The 20,664-nt window shown below is 52.4% G+C and overlaps 3 protein-coding genes and 1 pseudogene across 3 annotated transcripts; 2 read left to right on the top strand and 2 right to left on the bottom strand.

The window, feature by feature from the left end:
* Nucleotides 1-2,751: 2,751 nt before the first annotated feature.
* Nucleotides 2,752-3,783, top strand: SAPIO_CDS5379 (annotated as a pseudogene; the record flags this gene model as incomplete).
* A 3,328-nt stretch (nt 3,784-7,111) lies between these two features.
* Nucleotides 7,112-9,648, bottom strand: SAPIO_CDS5378 (Long chain fatty alcohol oxidase; the record flags this gene model as incomplete). The annotated part of the gene is made up of 5 exons (XM_016787716.1): nt 7,112-7,729; nt 7,827-7,912; nt 7,970-8,054; nt 8,122-9,214; nt 9,284-9,648. 5 exons carry the CDS (start codon nt 9,646-9,648, stop codon nt 7,112-7,114), a joined length of 2,247 nt encoding a protein of 748 aa, XP_016642731.1.
* Nucleotides 9,649-15,201: 5,553 nt separating this feature from the next.
* Nucleotides 15,202-16,813, top strand: SAPIO_CDS5377 (GNS1/SUR4 family protein; the record flags this gene model as incomplete). Its single annotated transcript, XM_016787715.1, has 2 exons — nt 15,202-15,978; nt 16,061-16,813. 2 exons carry the CDS (start codon nt 15,202-15,204, stop codon nt 16,811-16,813), a joined length of 1,530 nt encoding a protein of 509 aa, XP_016642730.1.
* A 2,192-nt stretch (nt 16,814-19,005) lies between these two features.
* On the bottom strand, nt 19,006-20,197 carry SAPIO_CDS5376 (uncharacterized protein; the record flags this gene model as incomplete). Its single annotated transcript, XM_016787714.1, has 2 exons — nt 19,006-19,428; nt 19,703-20,197. The coding sequence occupies 2 exons, from the start codon at nt 20,195-20,197 to the stop codon at nt 19,006-19,008; spliced, it is 918 nt and encodes a 305-aa protein (XP_016642729.1).
* Between the last annotated feature and the right edge of the window lie 467 nt (nt 20,198-20,664).

Genomic DNA, 20,664 nt, shown 5'->3' with positions numbered 1-20,664 from the left:
AAAATATGCTGGAGGCCCATATATTTTTCTGCACCTCATGGACAGATAGGATTAGATGTGGTGGACGATGGGAAAAAGAGATAATCAACAGCGGCCGGCTAAGGTAGCATGGGGACTTTGGTGGCGCAGGCGAACAGGGTCTACATGCGTGCTGAAGGGTTTTCAGCTAGAATGTGGTCCGTTATAAGTTCATCCTCTCACCCCTCCCTCTCCGATTTATGTACAGACCACTGAGAATGGCTCTTTTTTTTTCCCCTGTCCTTCGTCGTGATGCATGCACATGCAGCAAAGCTTGGGGCACTGCCCTCTCGTTTCTGTTTTTCTCGCCTCCCCGAAGATGGCTTCTGTTGCCTGGTCGGGTCCGCCAGTTGGGCCTTGCGTCGTCATGACATTCGCGTCCCCAAAATCGAAGGGGACTCGCTGGGTGACATGGTCGAGCAATAAAATATGAAATTTACTAATTCAATATATCGAAATGGGTGCAGATGATGGAGCTCTTAGGTTGTGGTTGCACACCTTCGTTTTATTAGGGCAGTAATATCCATTCCCGAAAGAAGTAACCAAACCACCATAAGATAAACCGAATGCCATGCCTTGCGCTCCGCCTTCGGAGAGCTGAATTTTCTTTTCCTGGTTCTCTCCCTAACATCTCCGAGACCATCATGGGCAAGACGATGTCGTGCACGTTTTCCATCGGAAAGACTACTTCGTATATTCCTTCGTGACCCCTCTTTCTAAATACAGTGATAAGTGGATGGAAGAGGGACAGACCCGATGGCCGAGATCTCTAGAGACTAGTGCCACAGGGCACGGCCATGGGGAGAATACAGTCTCGTAGGGTAGTGTAGTGTTTTTATTTTAGCGTCTGCCCGCCTGTCCGCCTGTCCGACAAGCCATTTGATGTCACCATCCATGGACGCGAGGTAGCCAGATCAAGGCTAGGGTGTATGTTGATGGTGCCGGATCTGGACTTGCCAGATATCCCCTCAACGTCAGGCCCTTCATGGTAAAGGCCGTGCCTGATACCCACTGACTCAAAGCACTCTCGAGAATTGCCTAACCCATTGGGTTTGTGTAGAGCCCTCACGTAGACATGTGAATGCTTCTTCTCCCTGCTAAAGGCAGCCCCGTTACATACACTAGCATGCATTATCGCAGTATACCGCCGGCCCCGTGCTATGCTGTACTGGGCAGGCCGAGAGGTTGCAGGTTACCGATTCACACGACATCGCTGGGTGCGCACTGCAGACATTCATCAATGATATCATGGAGAGACGGAGAAGAGCTGCTTTGGGCAAAGGAGTTCTTGCTCAATCCTTCGATTTACAAGTACCAGTTGAAGGGTCCACGATGTTGCAGGGGAGGGGGTGTAGGTAGCGCCTGGCTGGCTGAAGAATACTCATCGTTGCTTCCTCAGGCTTGACAGGTGCTGAAAATACACTCCCCAGCTGGAAAAACGGAACATTAAATCCAGCACGAGGCTAGGGGATTTACCGCAACTGACGCCGCAGTTAACCCCATCGAGCCACCCCACCGAGGCCGGTACCAAACTCCCAACAGGGGGGTAAACCGGAAGAAATGGGGGAGGCAGGGAGGGGCGTGGTTACCGCCGGGACTGGGATCTGCCCACTGGGCTCGGAGCACTGGGCGAACAAGAAATCGACTTCGGCTTTACCCAGTCGAGCCTGCAGTTTTGGCAACACCCCATCGAATGTGTCTTTCTCTGCCCTAGGAAAGAGGCGCCCGGAGAGGGTCCTGTGTCTGGTCCATGCTGGATGGTGTACATGGCCATTACATGGCCCGACTCGGACTCCCCATCGATTTTGATGCAACTGCATGTGTGTACAGCCCCATCTGGCTCCAGCATCTAATGTCTCCCGCATGTAGTAATTGTCCTTAGGAACCAGGCAGTGTCGCCCCGCGTTGCGCCTGCGCTGGGAAAAAAACTGGCCTGGCACCAGACCGGGCTCTTGCTTCAATGCTCCTTCCCCCCCTGCCCGCCCCTCGATGCTAGCTTCCCACTGATGTCTGTCAGTCCCTCTGGGGTTGAATGTCCCAATGTACACTACTATACCTATGTATTCACGTTGTCTATTGTCCCCCAGTAATACTGTCGTTACCTCTACGGCCCACGCCTCCCATATTCCGGGCCTTCTACCGCCCCTCCCCTCCCTTGTCCCTTCCACCCCATCTATATCACGAGCCCACCCACCCTCGTCCCGACCTCACTCTTGTCCTTCCCTTTTCCTTCTTCACGAGTACCTCGTCCAACTTCTCTTCTCTTTCACCCTCTTCAAGCGGTAGCAGGGCGTGTAGACTAATTTCTTGATTCAGAGCCGCCAGCACCGTCACCACTCTACAATACCTTTTTCTTGTTTCTCTTTTCGCTCCTCTCTTCTTTTTTTTTCTTAGAAATACCCTCCTCCCCTCCCCCGTCCTCGCCCGTTTCCGCCACCCTCCAAGCCCCTGGTCCTCCCGCGTACCTGTCTCCCGGTTCTCGAAGGCATAGGCACTTGTCTATACGGCACACACACAACACAAGAGCTAGGCCTAACTTACTTCGCCCCCAAATTACGAGGACATATATCAGCTTGGCTTGCCAACTATATATACTCTCCTGGTCCTAGTGCCACCTTGTCTTTGATACCTCCCTTCCTTGGGAACAGGTCTTCGACGCTTACACCAGTGGTCCGAACCGACGTATTTCCCTCCGCCCTCATCCTCTCCACTCCAACTTCAAATCAGATCACCATGCCTCCTCAACTATTACCCGCCTCCGCCGCGGCCTTTGCTCCTAGGGCTTCCTCCGTCAACGTTGTGTTGGGCTCCAAGGTTGAGCCCTGGCTGACTCAGACCCTCAAGCGCGTCAACCGGGTGAAGCGTCCTCTCAACAGTGTCCCACAACACCAGAGGTGCCTAACCGAGATCCTTTCGTCGCCCGACGCCACTTGGACATTAGCGTCTATCATGCTTCCCAAGGCGCCAGAGCCTGAGCTGCGCAAGGACGCCAATCCCCTCGTCGAGGCCCTCTTCAACTACCAGCTCCTCCACATCGAAGCCTACATCGTACACGTCGACATGGTCCTCCGCAACGAGGTCGCATTCAAGCTCACCGTCGAATCCATCGAGGCCCTCGTCGAGTACCACAAGGACATCTTCTGCATCGACACCAAAGCCAACACGTACGACTGGCCCGAGAAGGAGCAGCAGTGCAAGAAGCTCCACGAGGACTTTGTGCAAGCCATCAATAAGTTTGTCTACCGAACTCATGTTTCCGCTCTCGAGGGACTAGAAGAGGGAGGTGTGGGCGAGTTGCTCTGCGGCAAGAGTGAAGAAGTTAAGAACGCCATCGAAGGACTCATGAAGCCGCTGCTTCCCCCACCGCCCAAAATCGTTGAGCCGATTCGACAAGCTCCCCTTCTGCCAAGCTCCCCGGCCAACATGACGATGTGGGCTCATCCCACGCCCGCGGCGAACCTTCCTGCAGTTGAGGCCTGGAGGATTCTCCCTTCAAGCCCCAGTATTGCCTCGACTTCTGGAGACTCGACCCACTCTCTCTGGGCAACCATGGGCATGAGCGAAGTGCAAATTCCTTCCCCGACACCGGCATATAGTGCTCCTTTCACATCACCCGGACTCTTCTACAGCTCACCGCCTGTTACCACTGGCATTTCCGCCCCGCTACCGCTACCCAGCATGTTGGCGCCTGCGCAATGCGGTGTCGGCATGGGCTACGGCAACGTAGGCTGGGATCGCTACCAAGAGTACACCTCGATAATGTGACAACCAGCGCCCGCTGCTGAAGACGATTATCCCCCGGTTACGACCTCGTGAAATTATACCCCCAAACACTTAATCCTGGCCCTCGGACAATCCCACCTCGTTTTATTTTCCCGGAGAAAAAAAGGTTTAGAGGACTGGTATGGCGCACTATTCTTACTGTTGACGGCATACATCGATTCCCGCACACACGGTTTTAAGAGGCATACATGCATCAAGGCGTTTTTGTTCTTTTTTTCTTCTTTGGGTTGCATCGCCGAGGACTGGAGCAACGGAGCGAGCGAGTGTCTGGTTTTCTTTTTTTCTTTTCGGCTCACATACCCGGGGAAACAAATGACACAGGAGGTCTCACGGATTCGTCAAACGGCTGCCGCGCTGGATGTTCTCTCTCGAGTGGCAAGTCTCCGATGGAAACCGGCACACGCCTGGTAGCATCGCAGGCTTGGATCTCAGCAGCGGGCATACAAGGAGTTCTTATGCCGATATGAAGGCATTTGGAAGGCAAGGGCAGGACATCCCCCCCACAGGATCGATTTATGGGTTTGCAGGTCGGGAGCGGTCTTTCTATCTCTCTTTTGTTTTTTCCTTTCCCCATTTTCCTTTTGTTTCTGGCGCTTGCCATTTTCCTTCCCATTTCCTCAGATTTTCTCTTCTCCGTTAAAAAGAGGATCGCAGCAATGCAACACTTTTCTCAACCACGGCCTGGCCAGACTGCCGGGACAGCCTCTGCTTTTTTTTGTTCAGCCTCCTGTTTCTATTTTTTTTCTGCATCATTTCTTTTGTCATACTTTCTGGTCGTTTTCTCTCTTTTGTCCCTTTTCTAAGCACAGAGTTACGGGTTCACGGCATATTTTGGGGTTCACATGGTATAAAGAGAGGTCTTCTTAGAGCATGATACCCTCCATTCGGTCAAGCTGGGTGCAAAGGATACCCACTGGTTGCATCTACATTTTCGGTTTCTTTGACTGTTCCTTTCTCTTTCCTTTGGCATCGGGCCGTCACCCCTTTCTCTTTTACGAACCATTCGCTTTTGATTTCCTTTTCAGCGATGACGGCACCGGTCGATATATTAATGCCTTATACCCCCTAATGTCCCTCCACATCACGACTTCGAAACGGTAGAAACGATTTCTCTTTCTCACATTTCCAACGAAGGGACCTTGAAGCGGCTTCGATATTCGCGCATTTCGACTAATGGCGACTAGCGAGCGAGATACCCCTTTCGATGACGAGACGATTAATTCAACCGCGGTTTCGGATTTCGGACCAGGCCCGTTGCCTCATATCCCTAGAAGGTGGGACTGGTTTCCCTGTCTTGGTGATTCATCGAGGTGGGCCTTGGAAAAGACGAGGGACAATGGGGAAGACGATGGGAAGAGAATTGGGGTGACATTTCCTTGGCTCGCCAAGCTTCCGCGCAATACCCGGGGTTCTCGGGAGAGGGAGCGATATTCTGGGAATATGGCAACACAACCGAGAACCCCCAGAATGCGACTTCAACTAGGAACGAAAACCGAGACATACAAACAGAAAACAACAAACATGATGGGAAGGGGCTCTAAGCAGGGCATCGAAACAACAAAGCACTAGGCAGGGCCGAGGCTGTTTTGATGCATGGCCGCTTCGACTCTTGACAGCCAAAGGAAGCTTCTTTAAGAGACAGTTTGCATTTCGCCTACGTCTACAGGAGTTTGTGCTGCACGTCCGTCCATGACTCGGTTTCGCCCTATTATGGCCGTCAAGGAATCGAACGATATTACCTGTTGCGCCTCTGAACCTAGCCTGCGAGACGGGCTAAGCGAGGTGACTTCGGGTCATCGGTACAACCGGGATTGATGGCGGGGGTTACCGAAGCCGTGGACTAGGACTACCGCGCAAACTGGTGGAGGAAAGGCGCCGGGCAGGTGGTCTCTGGGGGCGAAACATGCAGCGCTCGCTCACGCTACATGCACACATCTCTCTGCACAGCACATCCCCGGAGGATGGATGGCGGGAGAAGGATAGGGTCTCGGTCTCGATGGCATCGGATCGGTAGGTTTATTTCGGAGCGCACTCGAGGAACCGGACTTCCCGAGTGCATAATTTCCGGGAAAATCACCGAGTCACGAAAGCATTGTGCCCTATGAGCGCTGGGAAATTTGGATATATCCATATATGGGTACGTGTAATGGAAGGGAACCCTGGCGGTCTTTCCGAAGACGGGACAATATCTAGAAGAGAAGAAACCCGGCTCTTTTGTTATAGCTTAATTTAGGAAAAGAAAAAGAATAAAGCGAAATAACAGCATGCTTTACCAAAACATGAGTAGGCAATCTGCCTCGTTGCAAAATGTGACGTGACGTTGTGATGGTTTAGGATTGCCTCTCTTGATTCAGTCGTGCAAGTGGCATGAGATGGGCGACAAGTTAGACTAGAGGGAGGTTACGTTACTTTAGGGGTCCTTATGCGGCGAGATGAAAAGGAGTTTCACTTTCGGGGAGAGAAGGGCGAGGCAGATTCTATACACTACTACGTCCCGGAATCCCGGATCCTAGCATTGTGTGTGTTTGGGAAGGTATTTGGAGCATACACGTACGAAGCACACACAGAGCACGACAGGAATGAGTCGTGATTTTGTCATTCAAGGATGATGTGTATGAAAAGGTGTCTCCTTCACAAAAGGTCAAAGTAATAAGGTAAAGGTGAAACGAAAGGTATGGTGATATTCTCCGGTTTCGCAGTTGAAAACGCCACTTTGAGATTTGGGGGGGGGGAGTGTGTGTTAAACATGAGGCCGTAATTGAGATCGATCGATGGCGACTCCCCGAAGTACTACGTAGATCCCAGCTGAGAATCGGGGTTCGGGACAAGAATGATGCCGGGAGGCAGTTCGGGGGATGAAGGTGTAAGGACGGAGGAGAGTTTCCTTTTTAGGAAAGGAGACGGTCGAGATTGGGTTGGAACTGGAGAGGAGGGAGGGAGTGTGCTTTTAGAGCAAGTTGGTTCAATAAGATATGAATATCCATCCGAGATTTGGGATGGTGTTGGGATGGTGGTTTTGGGAGAGGCCAGATATTAGCAGTTCGTATAAATGACATTGAGGGAGGGTTGGAAATCTCCGAGATGGGGACGCGGGAGATTTGGTTCTTGGGACCGGGGAATTAAACACTTGATAGATTGATTTCCGAGTTTTACTACACTACAGGGATATCACGATATACGTACAGACTGTCCACGATGCAAACCCCCCCATCATGAACACGTCGAACCATTGCTCAATGCATCCATCCCAAGCCTCAGGGCCCAGTTCCCCATGATCCAAACATCCAACAGCACACAGAGAAAACAGACCCTACCCCTTCAAATCCTCCACGACATTCGCAGCAATATAATCCGCAATAGCCATATTCGTAACCAAAGGATTCACCCCGCTCGCGCTAGGAAAAACACTAGCATCCGCAACATACAACCCTTCGCACCCCCAAACCTTGCCCCTCGCATCCACGACGCCCTCCTCAGCCCTACTGCTCATGCGGCAAGTGCCCATCTGGTGCGCCGAGGCCCACACGCCCAGGCCGGGCTTGTTCCCCGCGTCGCGGACCTTGTCCAACCAAGCCTTGAACTCGGCATCTTTCTCGATGAGGTCCTTGGCGGAGACCTTGTCATCGGTGGTGGCAGGGGTAGAGCGGACAAAGGGCTCGAGCCAGGGGACGAAGGCGTAAATCTCCTGCGCGCCAGCTACGTAGCAGAGCTTGGCGATGCCCACGACGCCCTCGAGAGTGTGCCGCGCGTCGAAGGCGGAGGGCGTGTAGTGGATTAGGGGGCGGCCGGTGGTGGGGTGGACGGTTACGGAGCCGGTGTCGCGGTCGCGGGTGAGGGAGATGTAGGAGTTCATGTGGGGGTATTTGAGGGTGGAGAGTTTGGCTTCGAGGGGGGAGGAGAAGGGGAGGGAGGCGAGGGCTATGTAGGGCTGTTTATATTGTTAGCTGGATGTTGCGTTCCATGTGTTTCTTGGTTTGTTGGGTCTGGTGATGGTAACGTTTGGGAGATGGAGATGGCCAACTTACGACCATGCAGGTTGGCTCGAGTTTGGGGCCGTGGCCTTGGCCGTCGAGGTTTTCGAATTCGCTGCAGTAGCTCGTGATGATGCCGCCTATTATAATTGGTATGAGTGACTGCTAAAGGGGCTGATTTGGGATCTTGGACTTACCCTCCCATGGCTTGACTTCCTCCTTGAACGCCGCAGCGAGGAAGTTGCATGGATGGATATGCAGATTCTTGCCGATTTGGGGGTTCTAAGTTCACAACGTCAGTATCTGATTCGCTCGCCCTCTCAGGAGACAGAATAACATAGAAACATACCTCCAATCCGCTCTTCTTCAAGATGACCGGACTCCAGATCGACCCTGAAGACACAATAGCCTTCTTCGCCTTCACAACCACCCGCCTCGTAATCTTCTCCTTCGCCGGCCCGTCCACACCCCCCTTCTTATCCCTGGACACCCAAGTCCCGACAACCCCGACGGCCTTCTTTGTCTTCTTCTCACCCTCTTCGAACAAGACCTTCTCAACCTCGAAGCCCTCGATAAACTTGGCCCCCGCCCTAGCAGCAGCCGGCAAATAACAAGCCGCCGGTCCCATCTTCTCATTCGACCCGCACCCCAAGTGGCACTGTCCACAGTAATGTTCCTTCCCCATCGTATTCTGCGGCGCCGGCTTCGCCTTCCAGCCCAACTTCTCCGATGACTCTAAAAGGACCCTGTTCCCGTGATTATGGCGAATATACTTGTCGCTGACGCCCATGGCCTCGCAGACGCGATCTAAACACTTCTGGAACCTTTCGGACGTGAAGAAGGGCAGCCCATCCTTCTTGGCCCACTCCTCGCGCACATAGTCCTGCGTCTGGAGAGACACGCTCCAGTTAATGGTTCCGCTGCCGCCCCAGCACGTGCCCATGACCAACGACGATGACTTGTCGGCAGACGCGAGGAGGCCCTGGCCTTCGAAGAGGTACTCGCACGCTTCGGTCTGCGGCATGGGGAGTTGGGTGGGGGGGAAGTGGTAGCCTTTATCTACGACGAGGACGGAGTGGCCTGCTTCGGCGAGGGTGCGTGCGCAGACGGAGCCTCCGGGGCCGGAGCCGACGATGACGACGTCGGCTGAGATTTCGACTTGCGAGTTGTCGGAGGAGGCGGGGAATTGGAGGAACTGGAAGTCGTAGCCGGGCCCGGGTTTGTAGTCTTGTGGGACGTCCGGGTAGCCGGAGAGTTGCTTGAAGGTTGGGTTCGTTTGGAAGTAGGCCTTTTGAGCGAGTTGTTGGATGGTTTTGGAGAGGACGCGGAGTTGCGGGATCCAGGATGTGCGCCAAGACTCGAGGATTTTGGCGCGGGTGTGCGTGGGGAGGGTGTCGTAGGGGGTGCAGTAGCCCGTGAGGATGTACGCACCGATTCGGGAGCTATGAAGTGTTAACGGGAGAAGAAGGATGGGATATGAGCGGTAACACAGGTTCAAAGAGTATACATACGACAGCTTCTTCAACGCATCTCCAAGGGCATCCTGATGCTCTGCCGGGAACGAACAGATGAACCGCTTGCAGTTATCCACAAACATCGGATCGGCCGCACACTTGTCGCCGAGGAGGCCCCACAGCGCCTCATCGGACGGCACATCGCCGCCGCGCACGCGCTTCAGGCGCTCGAGCGCACGGTTGAACTCGGCCTCGGGAACCCCGACCTGCGCGCGCCGGTCCTTGGCAGCGGACTTGGGCGCCATGGACGGCAGAGAGGCGTCTAGGAGGGCGGAGAGAATGGACCATTGTTTGTCGGTGAAGAAGTCTGTTGGCGGGAGAGTGGAGAGCTTCGGTGGGTTGGGGGCTATGGTGGCAGCCATTTTTGGGGTTGCTTTGTGTGGAAGGGGTGGGACAGTGTGATGAGACGAAGTGAAATCAATGGATGGCTCAACTCCAAGAGAAAAGATGTCTCCCAATTGAAGATGTCTATCGTCTATCCAACTGGTTCCCAAATCAGAGCCGGGAAAAGAAGGCGGGATATATCAATGTTCTAGATACGCAGACAAGAGAAACTCCCATTCACATGCCACTAATAACCTGTCGTCTACTATGCGGAGAAAACCAACGATGAAGCGAGGTATAAGTTCGTTTTGGGGGGAGAAAAAAAGCAGGTCCGTCCGTTGATCCCGTTTTTGCGGGGGAGCGTGGACCTGATAGGACGATTTCAGTGCCTGTGCTATTCCTGATTTGGAGATGGATGAACCGTTTTGGGGATCATGAGGTATCAAGGGGGCCATGCTAGCTATGCCACGCCATTTTCTGGGGTTGGGAGGAGTTCGAGGAGCCTTGTTTCTTTCAAAAAGGTGAATGGCCATGGATATACTCGTGTAATTGGGACTTCCACTTCAATGAGTCCACAATCGTTGTAACTTAGGTGGAGGACTCCGGACCTGGATCAAGAAACGCGAGATGGAGCTTGGTCTAGATCTGGCGAGAGCTTCTGCAAAAGCCGACCCAAATCCGGGGAATGCCAGCACAATGCGGTACGTGCGCGCTGGCTGATTGGTCAATTGATCGACACCAGTCAGGCCATCGAACCCTGGACGATCTTGGAGGGTTTCCCCACACCTCCAATACGACTTCCGACCAACCAAGAGAGTGCGGGGAAGATCTCTCCTTCGGAGACGGAGGTCCAGTCTTTATATATGGTTCCGTCCGTCGGGAGGATTTCGAGGCCGAGCGGTCCCTTGCTGAGGAGGGAGAGTTATGGGACTGGGTTCCTGTAGGGCGGCATCATCGATGGGCTTGTGAATTTGCTAACTTTCTGCACTTTACATGGTTTGAATTTCGAAAGGAACCGATTGTTCTGGCATGATTCAGATGCGGAGGATGGATATCGTCGACTAGGATGAGTTGAGGAGCGGAGGAGTGGATGAGCGTTCAACCGAACCCGGGGCGGCGGGGAGTTGAAAGCGCGGGTGGGGATTGGCAGATTGCCGTCCGCATTACCCGGTCCAGCGCCGCAACTGACTTGGGATGGATGGTGATGCAAGCTCGCTCGGGGACGGGTTGATGTGACGCCTCCGGTTTTCCTGCGTCAGGCCGGCCTGGTCCGGACCGCGCCGAGGTTGTGTGGGGAAACATGTGCCAGCCAGCCATGGCGAGAAACGGTCCGTTTTGTAATAAGCCTGAGGGAATGCAATTGCCGGTCTCTTAATATATCTACGAGCATCTGCCGGGAAAATCGACACCCCACGGTTCACAATATATTCAAGAATCGTACCTCAGATGAAAATGCGCAAGTTCTGTTACGATAGATACTCCTGATGAGGATGATACTATCGTAGCTGGAAGTACCATTGTCTGTTCTGATGACTGTCAATACACGCATTTCTCATAAGTAATCATAGAGAGTCGTCGTTAGGTAGAAGGGCGATTTCATTTCCTCGTCATTCTCGTAACAAGTTCTCTGGCACTCATGTATGACCGGGTATATCATGGTAAGCGTATATATAATTCCGCGAATTTGAATGGCGATCTACGGTAAACTGTCCAGTGCAATAGATTCTGATCGGTGGAATATATGAGCTTAGAAGAGATAGAAAGGAGGAGAGATAAATAACAGGAAAAGAAGAAAAAAAAAAAAAAAGTAAGAAAAGAGAAGAGGGAAAAAAAAGAAGAAGGCGACGAAGACGAAGAAAAAGAAGGATAGAGAAAGGTGGAGTCTGAACCGTCCGTGGAGAAACATCGAAGTCCTCCGACAGGAGAACATCCAAAGCAGGATGGATAGTGAGTGGCTGGGATGATGATTGATGATTTCCCCACGATTCCGACAATATGCTCGAGAAGGCCCTATTCTGAGATGTGGGTTTCACAGACTGTCCCGTTTTCATTCTTCCTGAAAACTGAGCTATCCGTCCACACCATCCATCTGAAGCGGACCGTGTGTCAACCGCCAAATGTCAGAATTGGGGGGCAAGCCACCGCCCTATGCTACCACAGTCTCCCCAGGTGAAGACGCCAGTTTGGACACTAGGGGTAGGACGAGTTTTACTCAGTGGAGATTCTAGATAGACAGGTGTGCAGAGGATCGAAGGCGGCCCAATGGGATGATAGAAGACTGGCAACTCAGGGCAGCTATACTAGCGAGGAATGAGACGAGATGAGAAAGCTCGGGAAAGCTAGAGAAAGTTAGCTATGGTAGTTGGAATCCTCAAGCTGAAGTCGGCTTTCTAACTAATCTACCCTTTCGGCATGTTTCCCATTCCACTATCATGCTATTCCGATGGAGTCTTCCGGTTGTCTACGCCCACGTAACAGTCCTAGAACAGAGCTTAGTTTAAGCTCTTTCGAAGGCCTAGCCGGAAGCTACAAGAGGTTGCACTATTCGCTTCTGGGACGGTGAGAAGAAGGGAGAGCTGGGAATTGGCGGAGGCTGAAGAAAACAAGTCCTTCAATTACACGCTCTAGGAAAGATCCTGGGGTTAACTGGTTATTAAGGCGTAAGCTGACATTTTCTCTCTTCTCTGCCCTTATTTTCCTTTCCCTTTCCTCTCTCCTTTTGATCTCTCTTTTCTCTCTTTTCTCTCTTTTCTTTATCTGTTGTCTCTCATTCTTCCATACTGAGGATGGACTTTTCTGAAGAAGCACGCGCGAACTATGATATCGTGGTGTTACTCGCTCTAGTTGTTGGTCCGCGAAATTCGAAGTATATCTCTCTTGAACAGCTGTCTCAGCGTTTCCTGCTGGGTTGCTAAACTAGTTCAATTATATGATATGTAACCTGGCAGGTCAGACGACCGTAGTTGGCCGAGATGTGGTTTGCGACTTCGAGCAAGATGCCTGCTTATCGTCTCGTCATTGTCTCAAAACGAGAAATCAGCGCGTCGCGGGGTCAGTACGACACTGATCTCCCTCATTCACCGACCAACCGCGAAAAGAAATTAAGCTAGAAAAAGGCGGTGGTGTTGATGAGCGAGAGGATACGTCGAGGTGAGATTTGGAGCGAATTGTTGACTAGCTTGAAGGGAGGCAAACCTCGTTTGCAGCTTGTGGGATAGAATAGGCGACATGGGTTGAAGAGACGGCGACTACTTCTGACTTCGTGTGTTAATGACGTCCGCCCTGCTGAAGCTCTGGGGAGCTGCGACCTGCATTGAGGAATGAAAAATCATGACCTCATGATTATCGCTCATGCTCCAATTGAACTTATTAGTCAGGCACAAGATCGCGACTGTAATCTCGGAACATGGATGGATCCCGATTCCCGATTCCCGACTTGCCAAGTCCGCTGTTTACCTCGTCCAGGTCAAAACGATTGGGTGCAGGTGCTTTCGTGCTTTCATGCTTTCAAAATCACCTGCTGCCAGAGCCAAGCTCCAATTGAATAATTGGCTCATATCCCAATCGAGAATTCCCACTCACGAGACGAATTGGACAGATCGTCCGAGTGCATCTCGAGATATTTCCGACTCTTCCAACCCTCCTACCTCCGTCCTTCGAGTTCCCGACGCCCAGTCCAAGGTCCAGCCACGATTGGCGGCACTTACTATTTAGCGTATCTCTGTGTGCACTGCGCTGCGAAGAAGTGTCAATGTGTACATCCCGCACGAGGCAAGTACTTTTGTATCACTGCAGCTCAGCGGGCACCGGCGGAAAGCCCAATAATCATCATTACCTGTACCTGTGCCAAGCCCTGGGGGACACAGCTCCAGCCAATAACGGCGAATATATCGCTTAGTCCGCCCATTCGGGTTAGAAACCTCAACAAAATCGAGACAAGCATCGTCGTTTGTTGAAGACCACCAACAACAACGCAAGCGAATACGCAAATCGAGACAACCTGCCATATTTTTTTTTTCTTGTCCCTTCGCTCGGAAACCTCGGCGATTGTGCGATAGGGGGATTTGTTAAGATGATGTTAATGAGTATCAGAAGTTAAAAAGGCAATCACAAGCTGCCTCGGCTCGATCGGGGCACTAGAATTTCTTGGGATGTCTCCCGGCGGTTCCCGTATAACACTTTTGCTCTGCTGGGAAAACCTGTCAAACTTCAATGTCCTTTCGACCGTGCAGCCCTACGAGTGCGCCACTGCACGGGTTGAATTACTGGAATAGGCTGTTTGGAGGGGCAGATTCTTTTTTTATGTGTCCCTTTTGGATGTCCTCTCCTTCCTCCGAGGCAGACCTCCGCTGAGGGGGAGGGAAATAACCCTCCCCCTTTTGAAGTTTGTTGGCTTGTCTGGTTGTAAGCCGCCACAATCCTGAAGATCAGTATGGCCCAACACAAACTGGCGTAGGTTTTCAATGTTGGATCAATTTGGGAACACTAAGACCCAGCTTACACCACAGGTACACTTAAGCTTCGGGGACCAGTCAACCTTGCCATACCGCCGGCCATCATCCATATCTCTTTGCGCGATCGACCTCGGCCGCGAATCATGCGAAATAGATCAATTGATGACTTACATCTGAGCGACGCAAGTAAGGATCGTCAAGTAGTAGCGCTACACGTAACGGTTTCCGTCGGGGGAAGTAGAGTTCTACAGGAGTGAAGCACCTGAAAGTAAAAGAGAATCGGTCCGGAATGTTGGATTTCGTAGAGTATGTGTATACAATTTCTCGATGCTATCTCGATATCAAGGGGATAACATCATGAACAAGCTGCATTGGGCAATCCGTGATCAGAGAAGATCCTTCCATGTGCCGGGCGAGGGGTGGAACCGGAAACGGCAATACGACCTGAGGAGCAGTGGAGAATTCACGTCACGGACCTCTGCTGCATGTTGATGCCGGGTAACTGGCACCCGCCGCCTGCGATTGAAAGGTACATTTGAGTGCGGGACCGCAACAAATTTACATAAACGTCAACAATATCCAAGAAAAAAAAAAAAAAAAAAAAAAAAAAAAAAAAGTGAGGGAAAGAACCACCGGTCCAGGCCCCGAGCCCACGAGCCCACGAGCCAACAAGGTCTTGGCACAAGCTTTGCTTCCTCCTGCGCCTGCCCCGTCCTCTGTCCTCGGATTCAGCCAGCCCTTTCTATTAGTGAACTCCCGCTTGTCTCTTCTTCTTCTTCCAGTCTCATTTTCCAATTCGTTTTTCTGTTTCTTCCCTCTTTTTCTCCCCCCTCTTCTTTCTTTAATTGACACTCTTCCCGTGCGGCTTCAACAGCTTAGCTTCCCTCCTTGTCCCTTGTTAGTGGCACTCGAGTCAACCCAGCCTTGCCTGTCAAACTCAAGTCAGTTGCGTGTGTGTCTGCACGGCGCTGTCGCGTGCCCACTAGGCTCAAACAACACAACACACCCCCAGCCCAAGTCGATCATTGTTCGATTATTCGACTTGATCGACCCAGTTTCGATAGCATCCCTTTCTACCACGCCCTGGCCGTAACTTGGCACACACCACAAGTTCCCTGCACCCTGCAAACCGTCACAATGGCCTTCGAATTCAGCTCCGTCCTCGCCTCTCTCCCCCATTCGTCCCTCTTCAGCTTCCCGCCCAGCAACCAACCGGCCTCGCTACCTCCCCCGGAAGCCGGCAACACGGCCCTCCCCTCGCCGCCGCCCTTTACTATTCCCGAGAACATCTATAATGCCGCCCTCGACCCTAGGGTGCCCATCACCATCGCTACCTTGTACGCCGTGACCGCCAAGGCTTGCAATGCGTACAACAGATCTAACAACAAGAAGCCCTGGGCGATTGCTAAGACGCGAGGCTTCTTCTGGTTCGTCGTGCTTCACAATGTCTTCCTCGCCGTCTATTCGGCCTGGACCTTTGCTGGCATGTTCAGGACCTTGAGGGTGAGCGTCGCGAATCCCTTTGGTCCCAATGGACTTGCCGGAACGGTGGACAGCCTTTGCCAGATGTCTGGCGCTCCGGGCTTGGGCAATGCCGTCTATTATGACGACGAGCAGGCCCGCTGGACCAGTCTTGCGCAGGATGCTGCCATTACCGCCGAGGGACTGCCCAGCGTAAACACCCCTGGGAGGATCTGGAACGAGGGCCTGGCATTCTATGGATGGATTTTCTATCTGAGCAAGTTTTACGAGGTGCTTGATACTTTTATCATCCTAGCCAAGGGCAAGCAGAGCTCGACTCTGCAGACGTATCATCATGCTGGAGCTATGATGTGCATGTGGGCGGGTATTCGTTACATGGCTGCCCCCATCTGGATGTTTGCCTTTGTAAATGCGGGTATCCACGCCATGATGGTAAGTGCATTCTCTCTCTGTCTCCGGTGGACGTGTGATGGGCCCTGCGAAGAATCGAATTAGCTAACGAGAGAACCCACAGTACACCTACTACACCATTACCGCCTTCTCCATCCGCGTGCCCATTATTATCAAGCGCACCCTCACCACCATGCAAATCACCCAATTCCTCGTCGGTGCCTCCTACGCCATGTCTCACTCCTTCGTCTCCTACATCGTCCCCGTCACCACCACCATCACCGAGACGATCACCTCCAAGGTCGCGGCCGACGCTGCCGTCACCGCCGCTTCCGCCGTCGACCCTGATGCGCCCGCTACCGCAGGCTCTATCCTTCTCGACACCCTCAAGGGCATTCTCCTCGGTGCCGCCTCTAAGGTCTCGGAAGCCGCCGCCTCCATCTCCCAGCCTCCCGCCTCTCCCGCACCCGCTGTCGCTGTCGATGCTTCATCGCCTCAGGTAGTCACCCGTACGGAAACCACATACGTGGTCCAGCCCTGCGTGAACACCAACGGCGCCACTTTCGCCATCTGGCTCAACGTGCTCTACCTCGCGCCCCTGACGTATCTTTTCGTCAAGTTCTTCATTGAGAGCTATCTCCGCCGCGGCAAGGCCGACGCCGCCAGGGTCAAGGGCAAGAGTGCGGCGCAGAGGAGGATGAGCAACGTCGAGAGGGCGGAGAAGGCCGGTTGGGATGCCGCCAAGGAGGTTAATAGGGAGGTGTATGGTGATGGCAATGGAAGTGAGGAGGCTGTCGAGGATGAGGATGAGGATGTCAAGCCTGCGACTAAGGCTAATGGTAATGGCCGCACGAGGTCTAGTGCCCGAAGGGCTTAAATCTGAAAAAAGGGGGAGGAGGGGAAGAAGCGCAGATATAAACGAAGATGTCTGCTAGGGTGATTTAAAAATGGGCCCATCCGGGCTGTGCGCCCCGGACATCCGGACGGTGGTGGTTGTACAACATGCCCCGACACGGCAATGAACTATACTCCACTTTGGAAGATGGTGGGTAGAAGAAAGGGGAAACGGGACAAAAGGCCGGGAATCGGCCTAACACAAAACATACTTTGAAGCGATTTATTTGCGAATCTTTTTGGGCGGAAGCAAAAAAAGACTCCACCGACTAGTGGAAGTTGTTCGAGATTTATTTCTGCTTTACGGAAGGGTGGGAAAAGAAAAACAACTTTCATCTTTTGAACTTTGGGGGAGGAAGGGATTTGTTCAAGTGTATTAAAAGAGCTTATTCGGAGAAGGGGCTCAATTCGATAGATGGCTATGGGGGGACACTTATGGTTTATGTATTAAAGATACGATGAAATCCAATCATTTCTTTCACAACTGTTTTCCTCGGATGAGTTGCGATTGCCATAATGTTGGGGAGGAGAGAGAGCCTCCCATAAGGTGCGATATGGAGTGGTTGTGTGTCTTCCTCCTTGCTCCTGAATTCCATCATACGAAGGTGAGTAGGTCACTTTGGAGAGAGGGAGAGGAAAAAAGAGATCAAAAACTGTTCAAAGCAACTGAGCCGTCCATTCTCTCTATATTTCTATAAGATTTCCGTCCTCGATGTCCTCCCCCCGGACATCCCTACCCATTTCCGATATCTCCTTTCCCTTGGTCCATATCCGCCTGTATCGTTTTCCTTTGTTTTCTCCTGGGAATATCCACCAGTCTACCGGACATTAAAAGGAACCGAAGTAATAAATGAATAAAAAAAATAAATAAATGAAAAAAAAAGTCTTAAGAACAACGGGGTTGACTGGGAAGAAGAAAAGATAGGGTATATTAAGAAGAAACCGTCAATGTATGCTTCATGAGTGTTGAAAAAGAAAAACCAGGTTATCAACTAGAACTCCGCGCTGAATGCTGAGAGGCCACAAAAAAGGGCCTCTGAATAAATAAAAACAGATGTATGCTATGGAGAACGGCCGTTCAAGAAAGGGCAAACCCATTAGAACAAGTCTAATTGCGGGTTGGGAAGAACAATGAGGATGAAGAAGGAGCAAACTCAAAGACAGCACTGAGGCATATCTTGGTTTGCGGTGCCGACTCGCCGAGGGCCAGAGGCCAGACAAGTCTTCGCGTACGCGTTGAGGACGACGACGCGGCTCGTACCACTGATAGGAGGCAAAAAACACTAGCCCACACTGCCATGTGAGCCGAGTGGAGTCGTATGAAGCAAGCCCACAGGACTTGCCTTATCCTCGACACTATTCAAGAGGATGATAGCACCCCACGGGGTTCCACTTTTTGATTTTTGCCTTCAGGAACAGGACCAGGTCTGTGGGAAAGAAGGAAAGAAGAAGTTTCCCCAAGCGGCGTTCTTTCGGTATTACATACGGCGTCGATACGATTGGGTGTTTCGTAGTGTATGCTGAAGGGGAGAGCAGAGGGTGGCCCACTGGCTCTCTTTATTCCCGCGGACCAACTGGAGAGGGTATCCGCTCGCCGTACCCTTTTTGGGAAATGATTTGCCCTAGTCTGCCAAACTAGGGGAAAGAGAGGTTTGAGTTTTTTTTCTTCTCAGTACCTTCTGAATTTGGATCAGAAATATTTCCATCTTCTGGTAAGAAACGGGGCACTGTTAGCGTTGTGGAGACATAAAGGAAATACAGGGTTCTGGCGCCTGTATGAATCCCCAGGATTTGGGACTTTGGAGAAGGTGGCTAATTACCTAGTGGTAGTGCAGTGTAAAACGAGGATTGCCGGGGGAGGGCTGAACTGCCAGAGGGAGAAGGTAGCCGAGGTCCGGAGAACGCGTTTTCCTATCCATTTCATATTGGAGCTAACCCCGACTCGGAAGGACTCCGTATTCGCCGTCGTCGCCACGCCCGTTGGAAGCCGCCGGAATTATCGTGACAATATCAGCTGGATCGTCGGTTGGCATGGAAAGGGGAGTGCTCGCGTGAGGTGCGTAGAGGATTAAACGCGGCAAGAAAATTCCACAACTCCTTTCGTGCATTTCGTGATTTTCGAGGCCCAGAAAAAGGTAGCTCCCTGAAAGCTCAATTTTCTGTTTGCTTTCCTCTTCAAAACGTGCTCCAATTCCAGTCCCTCGGCACACTGGCCGCGACGCTCGCACCCTTCGCCAGGCCCAACCCCGCCAGTGCGGGCTCGGACGCCGAGGCGGCCGCAGCGATAGGATTAACAGGACCCTTGGAATCTATGAGGTGGTTGTTGTTACTTCCCGCCGCGGCCTCGGAGGAAGCTGAGCTGGAGTTGCGGCTGCTGTTGCGGCTCCTCCAGGATTGGTACTCGGCGTGGCAGTGGTTGCAAGAGCGCGAGAGCGTACCGCGGGGGTTGTAGTTTGCGTCTTGGTCGAGGGGCGCTACCTTGCTCGAGTGGAAGTCGCAGAAGATGTTGCCGCAGCGGCGGCAGTGGTGGCGGCGCGTGAAGTAACCGAAGGTTCGCTTGCAGGTTGGGTCGTCGCATACCGTTGAGGCGGCATCAGGCTAGAAAGCGCAGGTTTTTGATTAGAAAACATGCTTTGTTTTGTTTGGTTTGGGCAGTAATGTCTCAGAGATAAGGGTGAGTCGATGAGGCAGCCACACGAGGCACGTCGTCGGGCAAAGAAATAAAGATCCGAGACAAACGTGTCACGTTGTCGATATAGACCTCTTCTTCATGTCTAGACCCATCGCGCTCCGTGTATAACCCCATCTAAGTGGAAGGCTTGGGTATAACGACAAATCCCTCGCCGACCCCGCGTAGAAACTCGACACATACCTTCCAATGCTGCCTCGTAGGCATCGCGGTCACGTCTGGGAACAGACCGACATCCAGCTCATCGTCCTCGAAAGTCTTGCTGCTATCATCGGTCGATCGGCGAGTTAACCTCGACATAGCGGAGCCCGCGAAACCGAGAAGACTGGTATTGGATCGCGTAAGGCTGCCGACGGGCGAGTTGTCTTCCGAGCGAGAAGTCTTGGGAGTCGGTATGGGCTTCGAAGGGAACTCGTTCGGTCGCAGCGCCGCAGGCATGAAGAGCGGCCGAGCTTGGCGGGTGTGATAGGTCTTGGGCGAGGTCGGGGAGTGGCCAGACGAGCCGCTGCTGCTGAGGGAGGAGACACCTGTGTAGTTGGCGCCGTTCTGGGGGATCTGGTAGGATTGCGACCGGTGGTGGTTCTGGTGCTGGTACTGAGTGTGGTGAGCTTGGTTGGGGTAGAACTGAGGATAGCCTTGCTGTGCGTTGACAGCAGGCATGATGAGGTCGGTGGCCATGGTCGGAAGGTGGTCGCGTGCGTGGGATCGGTGTTCTCAGAAAATTACGAGGGAAAGGGAAAAAAGGTATCAACGGAAAGAAATAAAGTCCCCAAAGAATATTGTGTTTGGGGGGAGAATTTCCCTGTGGTGGGTGTCGGAGGTGAAGAGGAAGGGCGGGCGAGGAGGGAAAAGGGAGGAAGGTGCAAGTGAGCTGCGACTGGCTTGTTGCTCTTTGCGAAATTGCCAAGTTCGTGTAAGAGTGCACCGAAAATTAGGTGTGATAGGTTCGAAGAAAAAGAGGAAAAACTCCAAGCAGCAGACGTCGCCAATTGATTAAACGGATTTTATCGAGTCGTCGCTTTTAAAAAGGAAGATCGTTGGCGTCGGGCGCGAATCCGATCGTTGGTTGGGAGAGAGAGAGATGGAGGAGGGAAGGGATGTGAGGAGATCGTAACAAGACACACTTATCGCGTCTCACACACTGA

This window comes from Scedosporium apiospermum, assembly GCF_000732125.1.
Source record: "Scedosporium apiospermum strain IHEM 14462 chromosome Unknown SEQ_SAPIO_0098, whole genome shotgun sequence".
NCBI lineage: Eukaryota > Fungi > Ascomycota > Sordariomycetes > Microascales > Microascaceae > Scedosporium > Scedosporium apiospermum.
The sequence above is the reverse complement of the archived record's forward strand: the minus strand, read 5'-3'. Positions and strand labels throughout refer to the sequence as shown.